The sequence below is a fragment of the Salvelinus alpinus genome, chromosome 32, assembly GCF_045679555.1.
Source record: "Salvelinus alpinus chromosome 32, SLU_Salpinus.1, whole genome shotgun sequence".
NCBI classification, from domain to species: Eukaryota; Metazoa; Chordata; class Actinopteri; order Salmoniformes; family Salmonidae; genus Salvelinus; species Salvelinus alpinus.
Window position 1 is genome coordinate 21,602,513 of NC_092117.1, and position 19,418 is coordinate 21,621,930.

Consider the following 19,418-nt stretch of genomic DNA (forward strand, 5'->3'; position numbering starts at 1 on the left):
ATTAGGTGACCATGATGGTTTGAGGGCCAGATTGGGAATTTAGCCAGGACACCGGGGTTAACACCCCTACTCTTACGATAAGTGCCATGGGATCTTTAATGACCTCGGAGAGTCAGGACACCCGTTTAACGTCCCATCCGAAAGACGGCACCCTACACAGGGCAGTGTCCCCAATCACTGCCCTGGGGCATTGGGATATTTTTTTTTTTTTTTAGACCAGAGGAAAGAGTGCCTCCTACTGGCCCTCCAACACCACTTCCAGCAGCATCTGGTCTCCCATCCAGGGACTGACCAGGACCAACCCTGCTTAGCTTCAGAAGCAAGCCAGCAGTGGTATGCAGGGTGGTATGCTTATGCTTAGAAGAAAGCAGAGTCATCTGGTGGCTACTAGACATTTTGCATTCAAAGTGAGGATGCTCTGTGTATGAAACACGTGGATATAAATTCCAGTTGAAAGGGCCTCAAGTGGTCAAAGTTGGGTTGTTATTGCCATATCGTTTACACCTGTGTCCAGGCCTTTGAATGGAGTAAAGAAAGGCGGAGGAAATGGAGGAAGTAACCTACATAAATTGGTACAATAGTGTGTTTTAAAAACTGTGAACAGGTCACTGCAGGGATAAAGGAGAATGGGTATTGAGTTCTTTTTTTCCCAATACAAAAGTGGACACACATACAAGAGTTTGTTCACACTGACTGTACCGTGCAGAAAGGTACTTTCTTCCAAATTAATAGATGGCTGTTTCTGTACACAGGGCTAACAGTGGATTATCCCATTTGATTCATAAGACTGAATGTGACTGAATGTGGCTGTATTGCCCCCCACACACACACACACACACACACACATACACCAAGCTCCTCCCCTGCAGCTCCCTCCAGCCAGCTTCCTTCTAGAAAAACTGGGAAGCAGATCAAGAATCTTCTGGAATGTGGAAGGACCACATGATAAATGACCCCGCCTCCTACTACTGGGGTGAAATTGGCCAAAAAGTTCTTAGTACCTGTGCCTGTTAAAGAAATAGCCATGAAACTTACAGTAAACAAATCCAAATAGAAAAAATAAGTTTGGTGTGACTATTGCAGCCTGGCCTTTAGGCTAAGGGCCTATAATGGCTTACATTGCTTAAATTATTTGCATACACATATTACATTTTTAGTGGCAAACTGTCAAAGTAAGAATCAACCAACATAAAAGGACAAAAACTTTTTTTAGTAGGGTCTAGGCTAATTGAATGTAAAAGTGTTCAGATGTGGACATAAACCAAACACCAGTTACACACTGTAAACAGTAGTGCATTCTGGAATGCCTAACAGACTAATTCTTCATCATATTTAGGAGTAACATCATTTTATCACGTGTCTGGAGCAAAACGTCCATGCTAATTGTTATATCCCAATAATGACAGGGAAGTAAGGGAAGTAAGGGAACACTTCAGAATTGGTGTGGACGCATGCTCAAAAATTCTCCCCTGAAAATCCCCAGTACCAAACTAGGGTTGAGTGCGTGTGTGCGACTCTGCACGTAGCAGTTTCCGAGGATAGAACCTGCCGCCAGATGGCGAGCCGAGGACCGATGACACGCTGAGGATAAGAGCGACTGGAGGTTGGGGCTGTCATAAACGGTACCAAAGCAACGAGCAGGGACACCTTTGGAGAGCTTGCGAGCGGCTGCCGGGAATATATTTTGGCCACCGGAGTGTTTTTGTGCCACCGTTCCAAGACAAGTCTCTCTTATCATTTCGGTAATAATTCATGTTTGTTTGCATGTTGACAATTATCTGTTTGTTTAAACCTAGCCTAGTGTTAAATTTGATTACCATATCGGATGAGACCTGTATTATTAATAGATAACTTTCTCAATAACTTTCTCTACAAACACGTTGCATGTCCAATATGTGATATCAATTGCTTTTAGTCAGTCTATTGTCTCTATTCTATCAATGAAACTCGTCTTGTCATTTATTTATTTGTAGCCTACTTTACGCACAAAACCTAGCGCCAGGCATCCTATTCCAAACCCATCCACTGCGTAAAATTCCGATGCAACGTGGGTATGAGTTTATTTACACATGACTGTGCCTGCGAAATCTCTCCGTCTCAATAGACTAGAATGCTATGAAAACGTTCCAGATATTGCTTTATTAGGCTATATTTTAAAAGTGACATACGTATGAATATGCCATGGCACTAGCAGGCTATCAAAAGGAAATGTTACAAGCCTTCCTTGGCTAAAATGAATAAACCTGACACTTAACGAAATCGAAAACCGTGGCTGTTACATCGTTGTTAGTGATTGTTACATAGCGGCAAGTCATTTATGCACACGTTGTTACAAAATTAACGTGTGTTTACTGACCTACAAAGGCAAATTGTGTTTATTGGCTGAAGGGGCTAACTGAGTTACTTACTGAATTAACAAGTTGTCTCAATATCCAGTTTCTTGCCGATTGCAGGTAGTAGAGCAATCACATCATTCACAAACTCACATCCCGAGAAACGTCCTTGCGGGGGAGGGGCGAAGACGTGGCAGTACTCTCCACCTTCTCTCTGACTGATTCTGGAACTTTCACTCATAACTACACTACCGGTCAAAAGTTTTGGAACACCTACTCATTCAAGGGTTTTTCTTTATTTTTACTATTTTCTACATTGTAGAATAATAGTGGAGACATCAAAACTATGAAATAACACATATGGAATCATGTGGTAACCAAAAAAAGTGTTAAACAGATCAAAATATATTTGAGATTTGAGACTCTTCAAATAGCCACCCTTTGCCTTGATGACAGCTTTGCACACTCTTGCCATTATTCCAACCAGCTTCATGAGATAGTCACATGGAATGCATTTCAATGAACAGGTGTGCCTTCTTAAAAGTTAATTTGTGGAATTTCTTTCCTTAATGCGTTTGAGCCAATCAGTTGTGTTGTGACAAGGAAGGGGGTTATACAGAAGATAGTCCTATTTGGTAAAAGACCAAGTCCATATTATGGCAAGAACAGCTCAAATAAGCAAAGAGAAACAACAGTTCATCATTAGTTTAAGACATGAAGGTCAATCAATACGGAAACTTTCAAAAACTTTTAAAGTTTCTTCAAGTGCAGTTGCAAAAACCATCAAGCGCGATGATGAAACTGGCTCTCATGAGGACTGCCACAGGAAAGGAAGACCCAGAGTTATCTCTGCTACAGAGGATAAGTCCATTAGAGTTACCAGCCTCAGAAAATGCAGCCCAAATAAATGCTTCAAAGAGTTCAGGGAACAGACACATCTCAATATCAACTGTTCAGAGGAGACTGTGTAAATCAGGCCTTCATGGTCGAATTGCTGCAAAGAAACCATTACTAAAGGACACCAATAAGAAGAGACTTGCTTGGTCCAAGAAACACGAGCAATGGACATTAGACCAGTGGAAATTTGTCCTTTGGTCTGGAGTCCAAATTGGAGATTTTTGGTTCCAGCCGCCATGTCTTTGTGAGACGCGGTGTGGGTGAACGGATGATCTCCGCATGTCTATTTCCCACCGTAAAGCATGGAGGAGGAGGTGTGATGGTGTGAGGGTGCTTTTCTGGTGACACTGTCTGTGATTTGTTCAGAATTCAAAGCACACTTAACCAGCATGGCTACCACAGAATTCTGCAGCGATACGCCATCCCATCTGGTTTGGGCTTAGTGGGACTATCATTTGTTTTTCAACAGGACAATGACCCAACACACTTCTAGGCTGTGTAAGAGCTATTTTACCAAGAAGGAGAGTGATGGAGTGCTGCATCAGATGACCTGGCCTCCACAAACCCCCGACCTCAACCAAATTGAGATGGTTTGGGATCAGTCGGACCGCAGAGTGAAGGAAAAGCAGCCATCAAGGCAAAGGGTCGCTATTTGAAAAATCTCAAATATTTTTTGATGTCTCCCGGGTGGCGCAGTGGTCTAAGGCACTGCATTGCAGTGCTAGCTGTGCCATCAGAGACTCTGGGTTTGAGACCAGGCTCTGTTGCGACCGGGAGGTCCATGGGGCGACGCACAATTGGCCTAGCGTCGTCCGGGTTAGGGAGGGTTTGGCCGGTAGGGACTTAAATCCGGAACACTAAATTGAGTATGTTAAGCTTGGTATGGTTACATAAGACAGAAGGTTACTTAACACAAATACGAAAGTAGGGTGGCTGGGTAGGCATATAATGAGAATGTCATGCAACATGTTCGAATCTCATCACAGACAAGTTTCGAATTTGTGCTAATTAACAACTTTGCAACTACTTAGCATGTTAGCTAAACCTAACCGTTTAACATAACTCCTAACCTTATCCCCTAGCCTAGCTAATATTAGCCACCTAGCTAATGTTAGCATTAGCCACCTTGGTAACGTTAGTCACAACAAATTGGAATTTGTAATATATCTTATGTTTTTCAAATTCATAACATATTGTACTAATTGCAATTAGTAACATATTCTACAAATTGCAATTAGTAACATATCATACTAAATGGATGATGGACATCCACAAATTAACACATACAGTACCATACGAAACGTAACATATCATACTAATTTGAGTATCCTGGATTTACATTTACTATGTTACGTCTACCCCTGCATCCAGGTTGTTATTCTCCCAAAAATGACTGTAGTACAGTTTGGGGATTTTTTTTACCTTTCAGGTTTATGTAAGTATTTGGGCTTCAGCAGCCCTCAAATATATGGACTATAGTAATAGAATGAATTGATGTCACATTTCAAGTTTGTTTTTGGTGTCAGGTTGTGTGACCTTTGAGCCTCCCCTTTCACAGACATTTCTCACCAGACCAGGATAATACTAAACTGGGCCAATGATGTCCTGTCAAATGGTGCATTTTGAGCTCTTGTGTGTTGGTGGCCTTGTATGGCACACTTAATCTAGTGGGGTCTTTTTGTGAAAACCATGGCCACTGTTAAAGAATTACGACTGAGGATAACAATATTACTTTGAAGGTTGTAGCTATCAATTGTCCTATTAACAATCACCCATATTAGCAAACGTATTTAATTTCAAACTTCACATTTCTCTAGTAGCGCCCTATAGGTTATTTATTGTAATGAACAATATCAGCAAAATCTCCATGATAAGTGGTCGGTTTGGTCGGTGTCGATCATTTCTGGATTATCTTTCCACCTATAGTGTGGGGTCATTGTATCAGGGGCGCAACTTTGGTTTTAGAAGTGGGGGGGGGAATAATAATAATAATTCTTATTAAAAAATGTTTGATCCAGTCGGATATAACACTCCAAACAGCCTACCCGACCACTCGGAGACGTCCGCATGGTCCCACCGTGGCCTCGTTTTGTATCACATTCCAATGATAAAACTGGGGGGGATAAAAATGCAATTTCAGAATGTGAGGGGGGGCATGTCCCCCGTCCCCAGTGAAAGTTGCGCCCCTGCATTGTATGGTTTATGTTGTATAAAATTGTAAAGATAAGACCTTTATTAAATGACTTGCGAGGTTAATACTTCTCTTCTATAATATCAGTGCTTTTGTATGTCTAGGATATTGCAGGTTTTACAGAATATCTGTACAGATGGGTGCTCCACGACTCTCCCTAAAAACCACAGGAATGGAGCCTTCATATCTACATTTCAAGTGTGAAGTCATGCAGTCTGAAATTTCTCCATGGCCTACACTCTTAGAAAAATAGGTGCTATCAAGAACCTAAATGGGTTCTTCGGCTTTCCCCATAGAAGAACCCTTTGAAGAACCCTTTTTGGTTCCAGTTAGAACTGATTTCCAGAGAGGGTTCTACCTGGAACCCTTTTTTGTCTTTGTGATCATAACAGATCAGTTAGCATCTATCATATCAGGTGATTTTTATTTAACTAGGCAAGTCAGTTAAGAACAAATTCTTATTTACAATGATGGCCTACCGGGGAACAGTGGGTTAACTGCCTTGTTCAGGGGCAGAATGACAAATGTTTACCTTGTCAGCTCTGGGATTCAATCCAGCAACCTTTCAGTTACTGGCCCAACACGCTAACCACTAGGCTACCTGCCACCCCCTGTGCTTATAAGATATTCCAGTTGAAGGTGAAACAAAGCTCAAACAGTAGTCTGAATTCAACATCATACAATAAGGATGTGTGCGTGCATGTGGGTGTGCGTGTGCGTGCATGTGGGTGTGCGTGTGGGTGCATGTGGGTGTGCGCGCGCGTGCATGTGGGTGTGCGTGCATGTGGGTGTGCGTGTGCGTGCATGTGGGTGTGCGCGCGCGTGCGTTTGAAGTACCAGAATGCTCACTTTGGTCAGACACAGGAAGGTTTCATTCTAATAGTGTAGGATGTTGACACTTAGTCTGGTCATCCAAAGGTTAGTCATGACTGTGTGTGTTTCATCCAGCCTTTGAAATACACTAACAGCCCCTATAACTCCCTTTTAAAGCAAATTTAATACAGTCATTAGTTATATTACAACTTCACTTCACAAATGGCGAAACTGTAACAATGTGAGGCTAATGATCTAAAACTAAAAAAAATGTGATTGACAGACCGGGAAGGTTTTTTCACTCACAAGTGATATTCTGTCTGTGGCACTGGCACAATACCTCTATTACCTAATATAACCACCAGCTGCTTTGCCAATCCCTTGTCCATCCCTTGTCTATCCCTTGTCCATCCCTTGTCCATCCCTTGTCTATCCCTTGTCTATCCCTTGTCTATCCCTTGTCCATCCCTTGTCTATCCCTTGTCTATCCCTTGTCTATCCCTTGTCTATCCCTTGTCTATCCCTTGTCAATATTTAATTTTCCCACTGACTTGCCCTCTATTTGCCATGCGTTAGTAACTGGAGGGTAATGACTGACTTCTGTAAGTGTAGCTTGGACATAAGCCTCAAACTGTGAATGAGTGATTGAACCTCATTGAGGTGTGTGTGTTTCCCAGGTAACACAGTGTAATGAGAGAGTTGACGTAAAAGGACTTAACTCTACAGTAGCACTGGATAACACTAACCTCAGGCTTGTTTGAAACAAGTAGGCCCTACAGGCATATGACAAGTACTAACGGATTATTGGTCCAAGGAGGTTAAACCTCAGGGAAAGAACGCAGACTCATTTTGTAAAGTGGTTCATCTGTTTTCTATACAGGCAAAGGGATTTCTCCTGGGACTGGTTACTGCTAGTTGAAACCCAGTTACGTACGGGTGTCTGTAGAGCAGCCATTTGAGGTTAGTGGCTCTCTTAGAGGCTTGGTAATTAACAGTAACACTTTACATGCTCTGGCATAACACTTTGAGGCCATTATCATAACAGTGACACTGTCACTACTGTCACTCTGCACTCTGCAATAAGGTTGATATTCTTATGCTGCCAATCTGCTATAAAACTCATAAGTGAAGTGTTACTGTCATTTGAGCACCAGTGAGAAACATTACTGTAAGTGGTGTAGTACTATGTAAGACAACTCTGTGTCTCTCTGTGATAAATAGAATTTAACACGTGAACGTATAAAGCATTTAACGTGTACACACCGTTTTGCACTTACAGTTCTTGGCTTCTGGCTCTTTCCACTCCCTGTTGACCTTCATAGAAATATCACCTGTATGTGTTTCCTTTGTTTTCAATCAAATCCTCACTCTGTTTAAGAAAATGAGGACTTGCCTAAGCCTGTCCATTGCCTAAACCTTCAGTAGATAGAGTCTCTGTTGGCTGAGTTGGTGCCAGAGGGGGGAAGGTACGTGCAATGACCTTTACATTGGCAGCGGGTTAGTATTTTTTATATATACTTCATATTGGCGCTGCTTTCAATCCTGTCTCTCTTTGACCCCCTTATTCATAATATGGTGAGTTATGCGTAAAGGTAATCCTATATGCCATAATTATAGATATCCAAATATTAGAAATTGTACTTGTGACCTTATTTTTTGGGTCCTTCCTACTTCCTCAGCCTTCATCTCATGTGCACAGTAGAATGCAGATGTGTGTCACCAGCTTGTATGTTTTAGATGTTAGTGATCGTCAGTCCTGTGTCAAGTGTCTTCCAAACAACCCTCGAGGTTGCCAGATTGGTATTTCCGTATCAGTGCAGCTAGGATTTAGATGTATGCACCTGTTTTTAGTTATGTTTTGCCTGCAGTATTTAAACAATATAAACTCTTATGCTAGGATGAATTGGGTGTGTGTCAGCTACAGGACAAAGAGTGCTACTGCTTTCAGCCAGATCAGCTACTGTTAACGCAGAGAGGTTATACTGCAGGCTTTGTCCAATGTTGCCATTCGTTCTTACATGCTTAATGAGTAGTAGGTATGCTAGATAAGCTAATGTGTAGAGGGGTGATTCATTTTTGTTGCTAAATAGAGAAATCTGCTGGATAGTACTGTAGCATTCACGGAACTTCCAGTGTTAAAGTTTCCCGCAATGTGGGCTTGTCTCTATTGATGAGGTATTGTCTGTGTGTTTTAAAGACCCCAGGCTAATAGGGACGTGTGTTTGTGAAATAGAGGTAATGTCTATGTGTGAAGTCCCCTCCTCCCCTCCTCCCATTTCTGGCCCATCCGTCCGCCTCCATGTCCATCCCTGAGGGCAATATAGACAGGCATGTTTGTTCAAACAAGGCCCACGCTACTTCCCTGACACACACACACTGGACGACTAGTGGAGGCTCGCTATGGGGGTAGGAAGAGCACAGTACCACTCCCGCAGGGCTAAGTCATGTCTAGATAGGGGCAGCCAGGCAAAAGCCATGACAGTGCCAACTCCAGAGCTCATGTTCCAAGCTAGGCACTCTATGGCCACATCCAAGGGGTTATATTCATCTCAGTGTGGTGGGTGAGGCAGAGAGGAAGTCATTCAATGTAATACTGTTTTAGAGGACTACTCTCTTTGAAACACACTAACACACGCGCATGCATGCACACACCCACCCACACACTAACACTCCCTTTCTTTTTTTCTGTTTGCTATTTCCCTATGGCTTATTCTTCCACGGCCTCACACTGACGAAACCACTCTTTGGGGGTTGAGGATTGAGGCCTCGCTGTGTCAGCCTGCAGACAGCCAGGGTTAGGGTTTGTCCTGCCTTCAAGGAATGTCCATTCCCACTTCTATTTTAAGTATTTGAGAGGCAGCACAGGTATAGCTAATTGTATGTGTTTTCTGACCTGTGTGTCAGGATAGTCTAAACTCTGGGGGAAAAGATGAGTGGACTATGATGCTATAAGTTTCAGATGTATCGGAGAAATTCTGGGAAATATAATTCGCAATTATATTCTTCATCAAGAAATTCTCTCCTGTAGATCATTGGACCATTCTGTCAAAAGGGAACGCCCCTGTTGATTATGACTATTTCTAGTACATTAGCTGACAGAGTGTTCGAGTGAGCAAACAACATACGTTCATTGTCCTTCTTTCACTCCTCCTCATTCTGGCCTCCTCTATTTTCCTCTCTCTGCCACCCCCTCTCTCTCTCTCTATCTCTCTGTCTTTCTCTCTCCCAGTATGTCCAGGATGGAGGGACAGTGTTGGTGGTATTTACTGGTGTTGAGCTGCCTGTTCCAGACTCTTTCAGCCCACAGTGACTTTTACACATCCATCGGTGAGACTCCTCCCATCCCTATGAGATACATAGTCATATGGTTGTGAGACAGGTGTTGGGTCTGCCCTCAAAGCCTGTCTGTCAAGCACATACTGTGCATTTTATCTACCCAGAAGTACGGGTTTCTACCCGAAAGTACGGGTTCTTATTTTTTCTCATCTACACAGAAGTTGAAAGATATAGTACACAGTGTATTCCTTATCATCATGTGTATGATTGGTTTAACTAAACTTAAAATAAAGTTTGATAATGTGTGCATTTTCCTCCCTTAGGTCACATGACAGATCTGTTGTACACAGAGAAAGACTTAGTCACTTCACTGAAGAATTATATCACGGCAGAGGAGAACAAGCTGAAGCAGGTTAAACAGTGAGTGTCCACACGCACACGCGCACACGCACACGCACACAGAGTAGCTGAATTGTGTCTCTTCTCCCATCCCTCTCTTAGGTGGGCAGAGAAGCTGGATGTGTTATCAGCCATAGCCATGCAGGACCCCGAGGGCTTTCTGGGAAACCCGGTCAACGCCTTCAAACTGATGAAGAGGCTGAACACAGAATGGGGAGACCTGGAGAGCCTGGTGCTGAAGGACACCAAGGACGGTTAGATATGATGACACTATGAAGTTCACATTAGAAGAGATGAAAAGGAAGTTGAAAAGTAGTCACAAAGCAGCAATGACAGATACTAGTTTTTTAACATAAATTATTTGCTGCAATGTTTGTTTGTCTTTTAGATGCTCACAGTGAGCATCCTCACTAATGAGGATCTCTGTCCTTCTCTCAGGCTTCATCTCTAACCTGACCCTCCAGAGGCAACACTTCCCTACCGATGAGGACCAGACAGGCGCAGCCAAGGCACTGCTCAGACTGCAGGACACCTACAGACTGGACACCATCACCATCTCTACAGGAGACCTGCCAGGTAATGTTAGGGAGCGCTAGAGAGAGAACCTCAGGCCTTTCATAATTTGTAGGTTTGTAATCACTGACTCATCCACAGGAGTGACGCACAAGAGCCCCATGACAGTGGAGGACTGCTTTGAGCTGGGGAAAATTGCCTACAGCGAGGTGGACTACTACCACACTGAGCTATGGACGGAACAGGCCCTAAAGCAGCTGGACGAAGGAGAGGAGTCTACCGTGGACAAGGTCACCGTGTTGGACTACCTCAGCTATGCTATTTACCAGCAGGGGGATCTAGGCAGGGCCCTGGAGCTCACCAAGAGGCTACTCATGCTGGGTGAGTTACCCTAATGCGGCTCAGAATGAAAGGAGTTAAACTAGTCACACCGGGAGCGAGGATTTGAAGGACACACTGACAGAGTTAAAGGAGAGCACACTAAAGGAGCTAAGTTATGGGATGGGTATACTTGGAGGTTAACTGGTAGTGTAACACTGTGAATGTTAATGAGTGCTGAGGGAATATGATGCCCTCCGGGTGAATCATTGAACAACATTTGCTGTCCTGTATGCCCAGCATAAACTGGTATAGAGGATTACTCATGAAATGTCCCAGGTGGCAGTAGGGTCTGAAGTTAGTGATTCAGATAGATCCAGATGAAAATTCTAAATGACTCTTCCTTGTCTGTTTACTGTATGAGCATCAGTATTCCATCTCACTGTCCCCTCTCTCACCTCACTCCAGACCCGGAACACCAGCGTGCCAACGGCAACCTGAAGTACTTTGAGTTTCAACTGATAAATCAGAGGAAGGCCCAGGCCCAGGAGGCCCAGAAGGCCCGGGAGGAGGGCAAGGAGCGAAGGAAGAGACTGACGAGTGATGCCTCCAAGAAGAAGAAGCGCTTCAGGGAGCCTGTCCCAGAGAGGAAGATGTATGAGATGCTGTGTCGAGGGGAGGGCATCAAGCTGGTGAGGAGGAATTACTCACTCACACACACACACACATACGAAAAATGTATCAACACCTACAAAAATGTCCATTCATTATAATCAACATAATAATGAATATTTCCTGTTACTGCAGGATTATTTTCCTGCTATAGCAACTGGCTCAAATTAAGATCCTACGTCTGTATGTGTAAATCTGTCTGTCTTACCTCCCTCTATCCGCCCCGTCTCTGCCTTGTAGACCCCCCGCAGACAGAGACGGCTTTTCTGCCGTTACTTTGACAACCACGGTCACCCCAAGTACCTCCTGAGCCCGGTGAAGCAGGAGGATGAGTGGGACCGGCCCTACATAGTCCGCTACCATGACATCATCTCTCATGGCGAGATTGAGAAGGTCAAAGAGCTGGCCAAGCCCAGAGTGAGTTCCACTCTCTGTCAGTGTGTGTGTGCTATATTGAGATAATAAGGGTTCAGAAGGGTGTCATGGCCACACAGATGTGTCTGAGAGAAGGGTTTCATGGTCCTACAGAAGTGGATTTGCTGTGGATATGTTCTGTGGTAATCAGAGAGGCTCGTACTAGTAACTGTCTGACCAGCTGCAGCTGTGTCTGCAGAGTCAAGGCCACTAGTAGACAGAATGAATAGGAAATGTTCATGCTAAACATAAACACTTATCCCACTGGGCACAGACATCATTTCAACGTCTAGTTTTGGTTTACATTTGGTTGAGTTGTCAACTAACATCAATTCAACAAAACATGTCACCATGTCATTGGATTTAGGTTAAAAGACAACATTTCCTTACATTGATGACTTTTTCAAATCCAAACAGTCAGACATGGAAACAACATTGATTCAACCAGTTTTTGCCCAGTGGGATGACAGTATGTATCGATCAATTCAATGAGTGTTGACTTACTTCTAGACACATATTCAGACTATTAGTAGAGGTCTTTGAACTTGATGTTGACCTAGTAGTAGTTGCCAAGAGTCCATGAAAAAAGTGATTTTCAGACAAAGGCCTATTGCTATAAATGGTTAGACAGGACGTATTCCCAGAGGGAACAGCAAGCTTTTAGTGTGTGTGGTGAGGGGTGTATATCAAAGAGCCATGGAAGTGGAGGTAGGTTGAGCCCTGTTAGCCCACGCAAAGCAGGGTCTGGGGGGTGGAGGTGGGTGATGAAGGTGGTGTCAGGGTACCCTCTAAACCCCCTCTCCCTGCCTTATAGCTCCGCCGGGCCACCATCTCCAACCCCATCACTGGTGTGCTCGAGACTGCCCCCTACAGGATCAGCAAGAGGTAAGGTGTAGCCAGGTGCAGGCAGGGGAGAGAAGGGTGTCAAGGGGAGGGGTGGAACAGGAGGGGGAGCACCCATAAACCCTCTCCTCATTCGCACCCCAGCTCAAACCCCTCCTCTTACACCTGCCACTGGCCTATGCCTCTGTGTCCGGACCGTATTCCTCCCTCCCTCCAACGCTGAAAGACTCCTCTGCAGAAGCACAGAACCATACTTTTACTGAACCCTCCTTCACTCTCTCTCTGATTCATTTTCTTAGTCTAACCATAAATCAGATTCTAGAATAGTTCAGGGGTGTTCTAGAAGTTCAGAGTATAAGCTAATGAATAAGGAGAGATGATTGTATGGTCCTGTCTGTGGGGAAAATGTGTTTCTGCTCAGGAGTTCTCTAGGATGTTAACCCAGTGGAGTGGGAGGAGAAAAGGTGTAGTTGCTTTTGGCCAACTAAGGGTGTGTCGGGAGCAGTACTTTTCACAAATACTCTGTTCCTTTCATCACTAATGTAATCACTAGTTCAGCATTCTCCTAAACTAGAGAATAAACCATTAAGTTATACTACCCTTGGGTTAAAGGACTGGCCCTGAAACAACCCCTGGCATACTGCTGGAATAACATTAACCGCTTGTGACCGAATCTGCTTTTCTCTCTCCTCTATGTTTCTTTCACTTCCCGTTTCCCTCTACTTCATCTATCGTTTTGGTGTGTTACCTCTCTCTCTCTCTCTGTCTGTCTGTTTTTTCTTGTGCCCGGGCAACTAGCTATGGCAGCCACAGTACATGACCCCCTAACTGGGAAACTCACCACGGCCATGTACAGAGTCTCCAAGAGGTAAGGGGTCAAAGGTCATAATACATTTGGGTCTCCAGAGACCCCCCCCCATCCCCTCTGGTCTCCCATCCCATACCACCTGACCTGCCCTGCATCCCCAGGATGTGCTATCCAGGTTTTGGCATGTCTTTGGGTCAGTAGGGCCACCTCACCACCTTTTTCTGCAATGAATCTATGCTGCTCTCTTACAATCAGATGAATGAGGTCATTCTGGCTTCTCTCCTCCTCTGTGCTACTGTGCAGACAGGGCCAATTACACCTCAAGTTTGTGCACACGAACGAACGCACATCCACCCACATTCCCTCTCTCTCGCTCTCTCTCTCTCAGTTCATAATTTTGATGAATAGTGAGTGCCCACTTGTGTAGATCTAATACACCAGACAACCCCAATCTATGGTCAGACTGCTGATTGTAGGGGAACATGCCAATCTTTAGTCATAGTTACTTTAATAACTTTAATCTTCTTAAAAATAGAAATGCTCATGCCACACCCATACCACCCCCATACCACCCCACATCACTTTGGTTTTACTGCGCCTGCTTATTACTGTGTATATTGGAGTGTGTATTTGTGTGTGTGTTTGCTAGGGTGTGCACGTGTGTCTGCATGCAAGTGTAGATGTGTGTGTGTCTATCTGCCTGTGTGTCTGGGTCTGTGTCTTCGTGTTGAAGTATGTGCAACTGTGTGTGTGGTGAAGGGTTAACTGAACTGAGCGTGAACCTCATTTAAACTGACAACGAGGTCAAAGTGGGAAAGTAATCACAGCAGGGGAGAGAATTTGAAGGAAGAGAAACTTTTTGACCTAACCAGCACTCTATCATGTCCAATTTATATTTTACTGTCTTCACTTCCCTAACAGCAACTTCTAATAAATCACTTTACTCGCACACACATAGACTAACACACATCTTAGTTTTGAATTTGGCTAACCTTACAAGGAATTTCAGTATTAAGTAATACACACAGTATATTGCACTGGGAAAGAGGAGTCATCTTATTGGCTGAGAGATTCAACAATGTATCCAATAAAAAGGGATGGTGTGTGTAGAGCAGATGGCTGAACTTGAATGGACCTCAAACTTTAGCCCTCTCGCCGTGAAAACATTGCTACAACTCTCACTTTATGCAGTGTATGGCAAATCTATTAAGCAGAGAATCTACCATTTTAATGCTATTTTCTGTGGTTTGACACTTTTTTATTTTCACACTGTGCCTCGTGGTGCATGACCCAGAAAAACGACTACAAAATAATCTTGAGGTCCATGAAATGACAGATAAGTTATTGTGACGTCTTTATATGATATGTGAAAGAAGCCATGACTCCCAGTGAGAATGGAATGCTCCCTGTTGGAGGGGGTGTTTTAGACCACTGGGCCAGGGTGGATGGTGAAAGACTGGTAGTGTTCACTAAAAGCATTCAAAAAAATCTCCCCTCTGGGCCCCTAAAGTAAACTCATCAACCACCAAAGCCCTTGTGACCTCCAGAACTCTCCCAAGTCACGCGATGACTGCAAACTCAGAGCTTCAGCCTATAGAAGGCTTAAATGATTGAAAAGTACATAAATAATACACACAACTTTATTTAGTTACTCCTAAACTTCACTCTGACCAATGTACGCTGAGCTGATTGGAGACTCTGTCGGGACGCTTTCTAAAGTCCTTCCTCTTCCTGTCTCAACGCTCCTCCCACTTCTCATGTATCATCTGCACGTAACACATGAACCTACTGTAGTGTATATATTTAATCTTCAGCAGTAGCTTGCAGCATGCTTTGTCTGTTCTCTCTCTCTCCTAGACTGTTCATCCGTAATAACTACTATACTATAGTGACTCTACCACCCCCCTGTGACGATTTACACACCCTGTATTTGACCTGTTATCCCTGCACCCCTGTGTCCTTCCCCTGTCCCAGTGCTTGGCTAACAGCGTATGAACACCCAATGATTGACCAAATAAACCAGCGGATTGAGGACCTCACAGGACTGGAGATGGACACTGCGGAAGAGTTGCAGGTAAAGTGTGTGTGTTTGAGTGTGTGTCGTTGTTTGAGATGGTTGACAGTTACATTTCCAATATTAATGATCTCACTGTTGCTTTGCAGGTTGCAAACTATGGTGTGGGTGGGCAGTATGAGCCCCACTTTGACTTTGGACGGGTTAGTATTGCCCTGCAGCCTTGATTTAATGACTGCACACATTATTGCTGTAACACGTTTTTGGATTGCATATAGCAGGGATCATCAACTAGATTCAGCAGCTAGACTATTTCTTTCTTGAGCAGATGGACAGGGGGCCGGACCATAATTACTAATAATTTGTAGACTGCAAATTGACCGCAAGAAGCCCAAACAGATATACTGTATGTGATTGTACACAAATGTTAGCAAGGCTTAAAATGATTATGTTTTAGTCAAATGATATATCTCTCTATTATGCGTGGGATTACTTTGGAACAGAATTCCAAAATTCAAATAACTCTGAGCTGTTTTGATGGTGTTGTTAGAGTCTTTTATGTAAACAACAAAATTGAATGGGCAACAGTGACACTTAGGATGTGGCATTTCTGCTCATAATGATCACGTGATGTCATGATATCTTGTGTTTCTCGCTCTACAGAAAGATGAGCCTGATGCCTTCAAAGAGCTGGGAACTGGAAACCGCATAGCCACCTGGCTTTTCTATGTGAGTGCTCTGTATTCATGAGACTGCTTCCTTCTTTGCCCCCTGCCCTAAAATAAATACTATTTTTTTGGTCTCTTGAAGAGTCCAAGGTGATAATAGTTGATGACTAGTTCCTGTTTTCTCGGTTCTAGATGAGTGACGTGGCAGCAGGAGGTGCTACAGTATTCCCAGATGTGGGTGCTGCAGTATGGCCCAAAAAGGTGACTAAATGCTTGTGAGCAATGAGCATGTGTATTTGCAGCCTACAGTATGTGTATGACTGTAGGTACATAGTTCCCTGTAACCTGTCTCTACTGTGTGTGATGTATTACAGGGGACTGCCGTGTTTTGGTACAACCTGTTTCCCAGTGGGGAGGGAGACTACAGTACAAGGCACGCAGCCTGCCCAGTATTGGTGGGCAACAAGTGGGGTGAGTTTGTGTGTTGAAACGACCTAAATGTAGCTGTGTAAATGTCTATGACACTGTTATAACCATAGACATCCTATTAAATGACCATTATTACTAGTATTGTAATTCCTAAATCTGTAGTTATAACTCCCACCACGGTCATTCCTTTACTTTTCTCAAGTGATCATTGTTGTGGTCTTCACCAAGTTCTCTGATATAAGCTGAGTGTACAAAACATTAAGAACACCTTCCTAATATTGAGTTGCCCTCAGAAACAGCCTCAAATCGCCGGGGCATGGCCTCTACAAGGTGTCGAAAGCGTTCCACTGGGATGCTGGCCCATGTTGACCCCAATGTTTCCCACAGTTGTGTCAAGTTGGCTGGATGTCCTTTGGATGGTGGACCATTCTTAATACACACGGGAAACTGTTGAGAGTGAAAAACCCAACAATGTTGCAGTTCTTGGCACATACTACCATACCCAGTTCAAAGGCACTTAAATATTTTGTCATGCCCATTCACCATCTGCATGGCACACATACATAATCCATGTCTCAATTGCTTAAAAATCCTTCTTGAACCTTTCTCCTCTCCTTCATCTACACTGATTGAAGTGGATTTAACAAGTCATAGCTTTCACCTGGATTCACCTGCTCAGTCTATGTCATGGAAAGAGCAGATTTTCCTAATGTTTTGTACACAGTATTGCAGACTAGAGTACTGTAGATTTTTTACCAGACTAGGCTATGGTACAGTAGCTAACGTCTTTCTCTGTTCTCCTTGTCACCCGCAGTATCAAACAAATGGATCCATGAAAGAGGGCAGGAGTTCCGGCGACCCTGTGGCCTGAATGAGACTGCATGATGAGGGAAGGCTTTTCCCTTCCATGCCCCTCTTCTTCTACCCCTCTCCTCCTCTATCCTTCTCTTCCTCTACCCCTCTTCAACCCCAGGGTCTGAGAGCACTGCTGTGGATGACAGGCCGTGAAAAGGGGGCCATTGGCATCCCTCCTTCTCCTCTTCCTCCCTCCTTCACGTCATCCGTTCCTTACCCCCGCTCTGTACCTCTGAGCCCAGGATGTTTTGGGGCTTTCAGCTTGGACAGTATTAGTGGTGTTCTGACTGACATGGTGCTCTCATGGCTCTTTGATATGTCTCAAATGAACACGTGTGTTCACCCTTATGTCTTTGTTTGCACTTTTTACGGGCTCTGTACACAGCAGAAAATGGTCATTTCAGAGCACAGGTTCTGCATCTTGCTCTGTTCTAATGTAAATAATATCTCCTCTCTAAGTGCATGTCCATAGTATTCCATGGACTGTTTTCTCAATTCAGGTCAAGTGTTTACTCCATCTCTTATTTCAACACTGATGTCACTCCAGTTTATACTAACATATCTCTCTCAAAAACACACACCACACACACAGACATACACTCCCACGTACAGCACAGACAATCTTATCTGACGTTTAACTGTTTATAGCTGGGGTATCATTTGTTTTTTAAGATCTGGTTTGGTATTTAACTGACTTTGGATTTGAATACTCACTCACGTTTTTAACAGAACATTTGATACTTTGGCCATACAGATGAGTTGCGCTTCCCCATTTGTGTGATGGAAAAGAGGGAGGGAGAAACATTGGACATGGTGTCTTTAAAATCTTGGAAAATTCACTCAGATTCATGCAACCTTAAAGTGTATAGATGTGGGCCCATCCATAAAAAGTAGTGGTGTTTTTTTAGAAGGCAAGACAAAGAATTTCTGGTGTTTTCCCCACTGAAAAGTATTGTGAGGCCTGTTTCTTTATGTAATACTATCTGGGGGCTTCAAGGAAGAAACATGATATTTATATCTGACAAGATTCACCATTGTGTGGTTTGTACATCCTTTCAAATATGCAGGAATATTTTTGGAAGTGTGAAATTAATTTTTTCTATAGAAATAAAGTCTAAATGTCATTGCTACCCACCTGAGTGATGTTGTTTTTTTCCCTCTCTGTTACGTTCGTCGATGGAAGGATCGGACCAAGGTGCAGTGTGGTAGGCGTACAACTTTATTTATTTAATGAACACCGAAAAAACAACAAATACAAAACGTCTAGTAGGGCTAAACAGCACAGTACCAAAAACAAGATCCCACAAACTACAGGTGGGAAAAGGCTGCCTAAGTATGATCCCCAATCAGAGACAACGATAGACAGCTGCCTCTGATTGGGAACCATACCCGGCCAACAAAGAAATAGAAAACATAAATTGCCCACCCTAGTCACACCCTGACCTAACCAAATAGAGAATTAAAAGGATCTCTAAGGTCAAGGCGTGACACTCTCATCAACTACATTTTTAAAGCCCTCAGCTATGACCCCTACATTTTCAGGTGGGTGTTTTGTAGGCCATCTTCACTAAAATATCCAATAGGAAGTACTGTAGTCTATGATGGTTTATAAAAGCTACAATGGATGTGAGATGCTATGTACTGTTTATGTGTGAGGAAGGAAGAGAAAGTGTGTGTGTGTGGTCAGCTGTAGACACACGGTGCCATATCAGAACACTGGCCTGGCTCCAGATTGATTGGAAGGGAGGAGGCCTCTGTCTGTGCTGGTGAATGAAAGAATGTGTTTGGTATCATCAGAAATACAATATTGTGTGCATGTGTGGGTGGGTGGGTGGGTGGGTGGGTGGGTGCAGACGCGCCTGTTAAATCACTGCTAGGACCTGATTGCTGTCACACCCCCTTGCCTTATTAGAGTCCAGAATAACATTCCTAAGGTCTACACTGTTGGAGGGGACAGTGTCCAGACCTGGGAATT

At 43.7% G+C, this 19,418-nt stretch overlaps 1 protein-coding gene across 1 annotated transcript; it reads left to right on the forward strand.

The window, feature by feature from the left end:
* Window positions 1-1,497: 1,497 nt before the first annotated feature.
* Window positions 1,498-18,573, forward strand: LOC139562106 (prolyl 4-hydroxylase subunit alpha-1-like). Its single transcript, XM_071379455.1, has 15 exons — window positions 1,498-1,742; window positions 9,464-9,561; window positions 9,834-9,930; window positions 10,012-10,163; window positions 10,348-10,485; window positions 10,564-10,803; window positions 11,209-11,432; window positions 11,653-11,829; window positions 12,641-12,711; window positions 15,452-15,551; window positions 15,641-15,694; window positions 16,155-16,220; window positions 16,352-16,420; window positions 16,534-16,630; window positions 17,403-18,573. Exons 2-15 carry the CDS (start codon window positions 9,465-9,467, stop codon window positions 17,471-17,473), a joined length of 1,653 nt encoding a protein of 550 aa, XP_071235556.1. The 5' UTR covers window positions 1,498-1,742; window position 9,464; the 3' UTR covers window positions 17,474-18,573.
* The last annotated feature ends 845 nt before the right edge of the window (window positions 18,574-19,418 follow it).

Coding starts and splice junctions, on each gene's coding strand:
- LOC139562106 (XM_071379455.1), top strand. CDS start 9,465: ATGTCCAGGATGGAGGGACAGTGTTGGTGGTATTTACTGGTGTTGAGC. Junction 12,712..15,451: donor CCCTACAGGATCAGCAAGAG/GTAAGGTGTAGC, acceptor CCCCTGTCCCAG/TGCTTGGCTAACAGCGTATG. Junction 15,695..16,154: donor CCCACTTTGACTTTGGACGG/GTTAGTATTGCC, acceptor CTCGCTCTACAG/AAAGATGAGCCTGATGCCTT.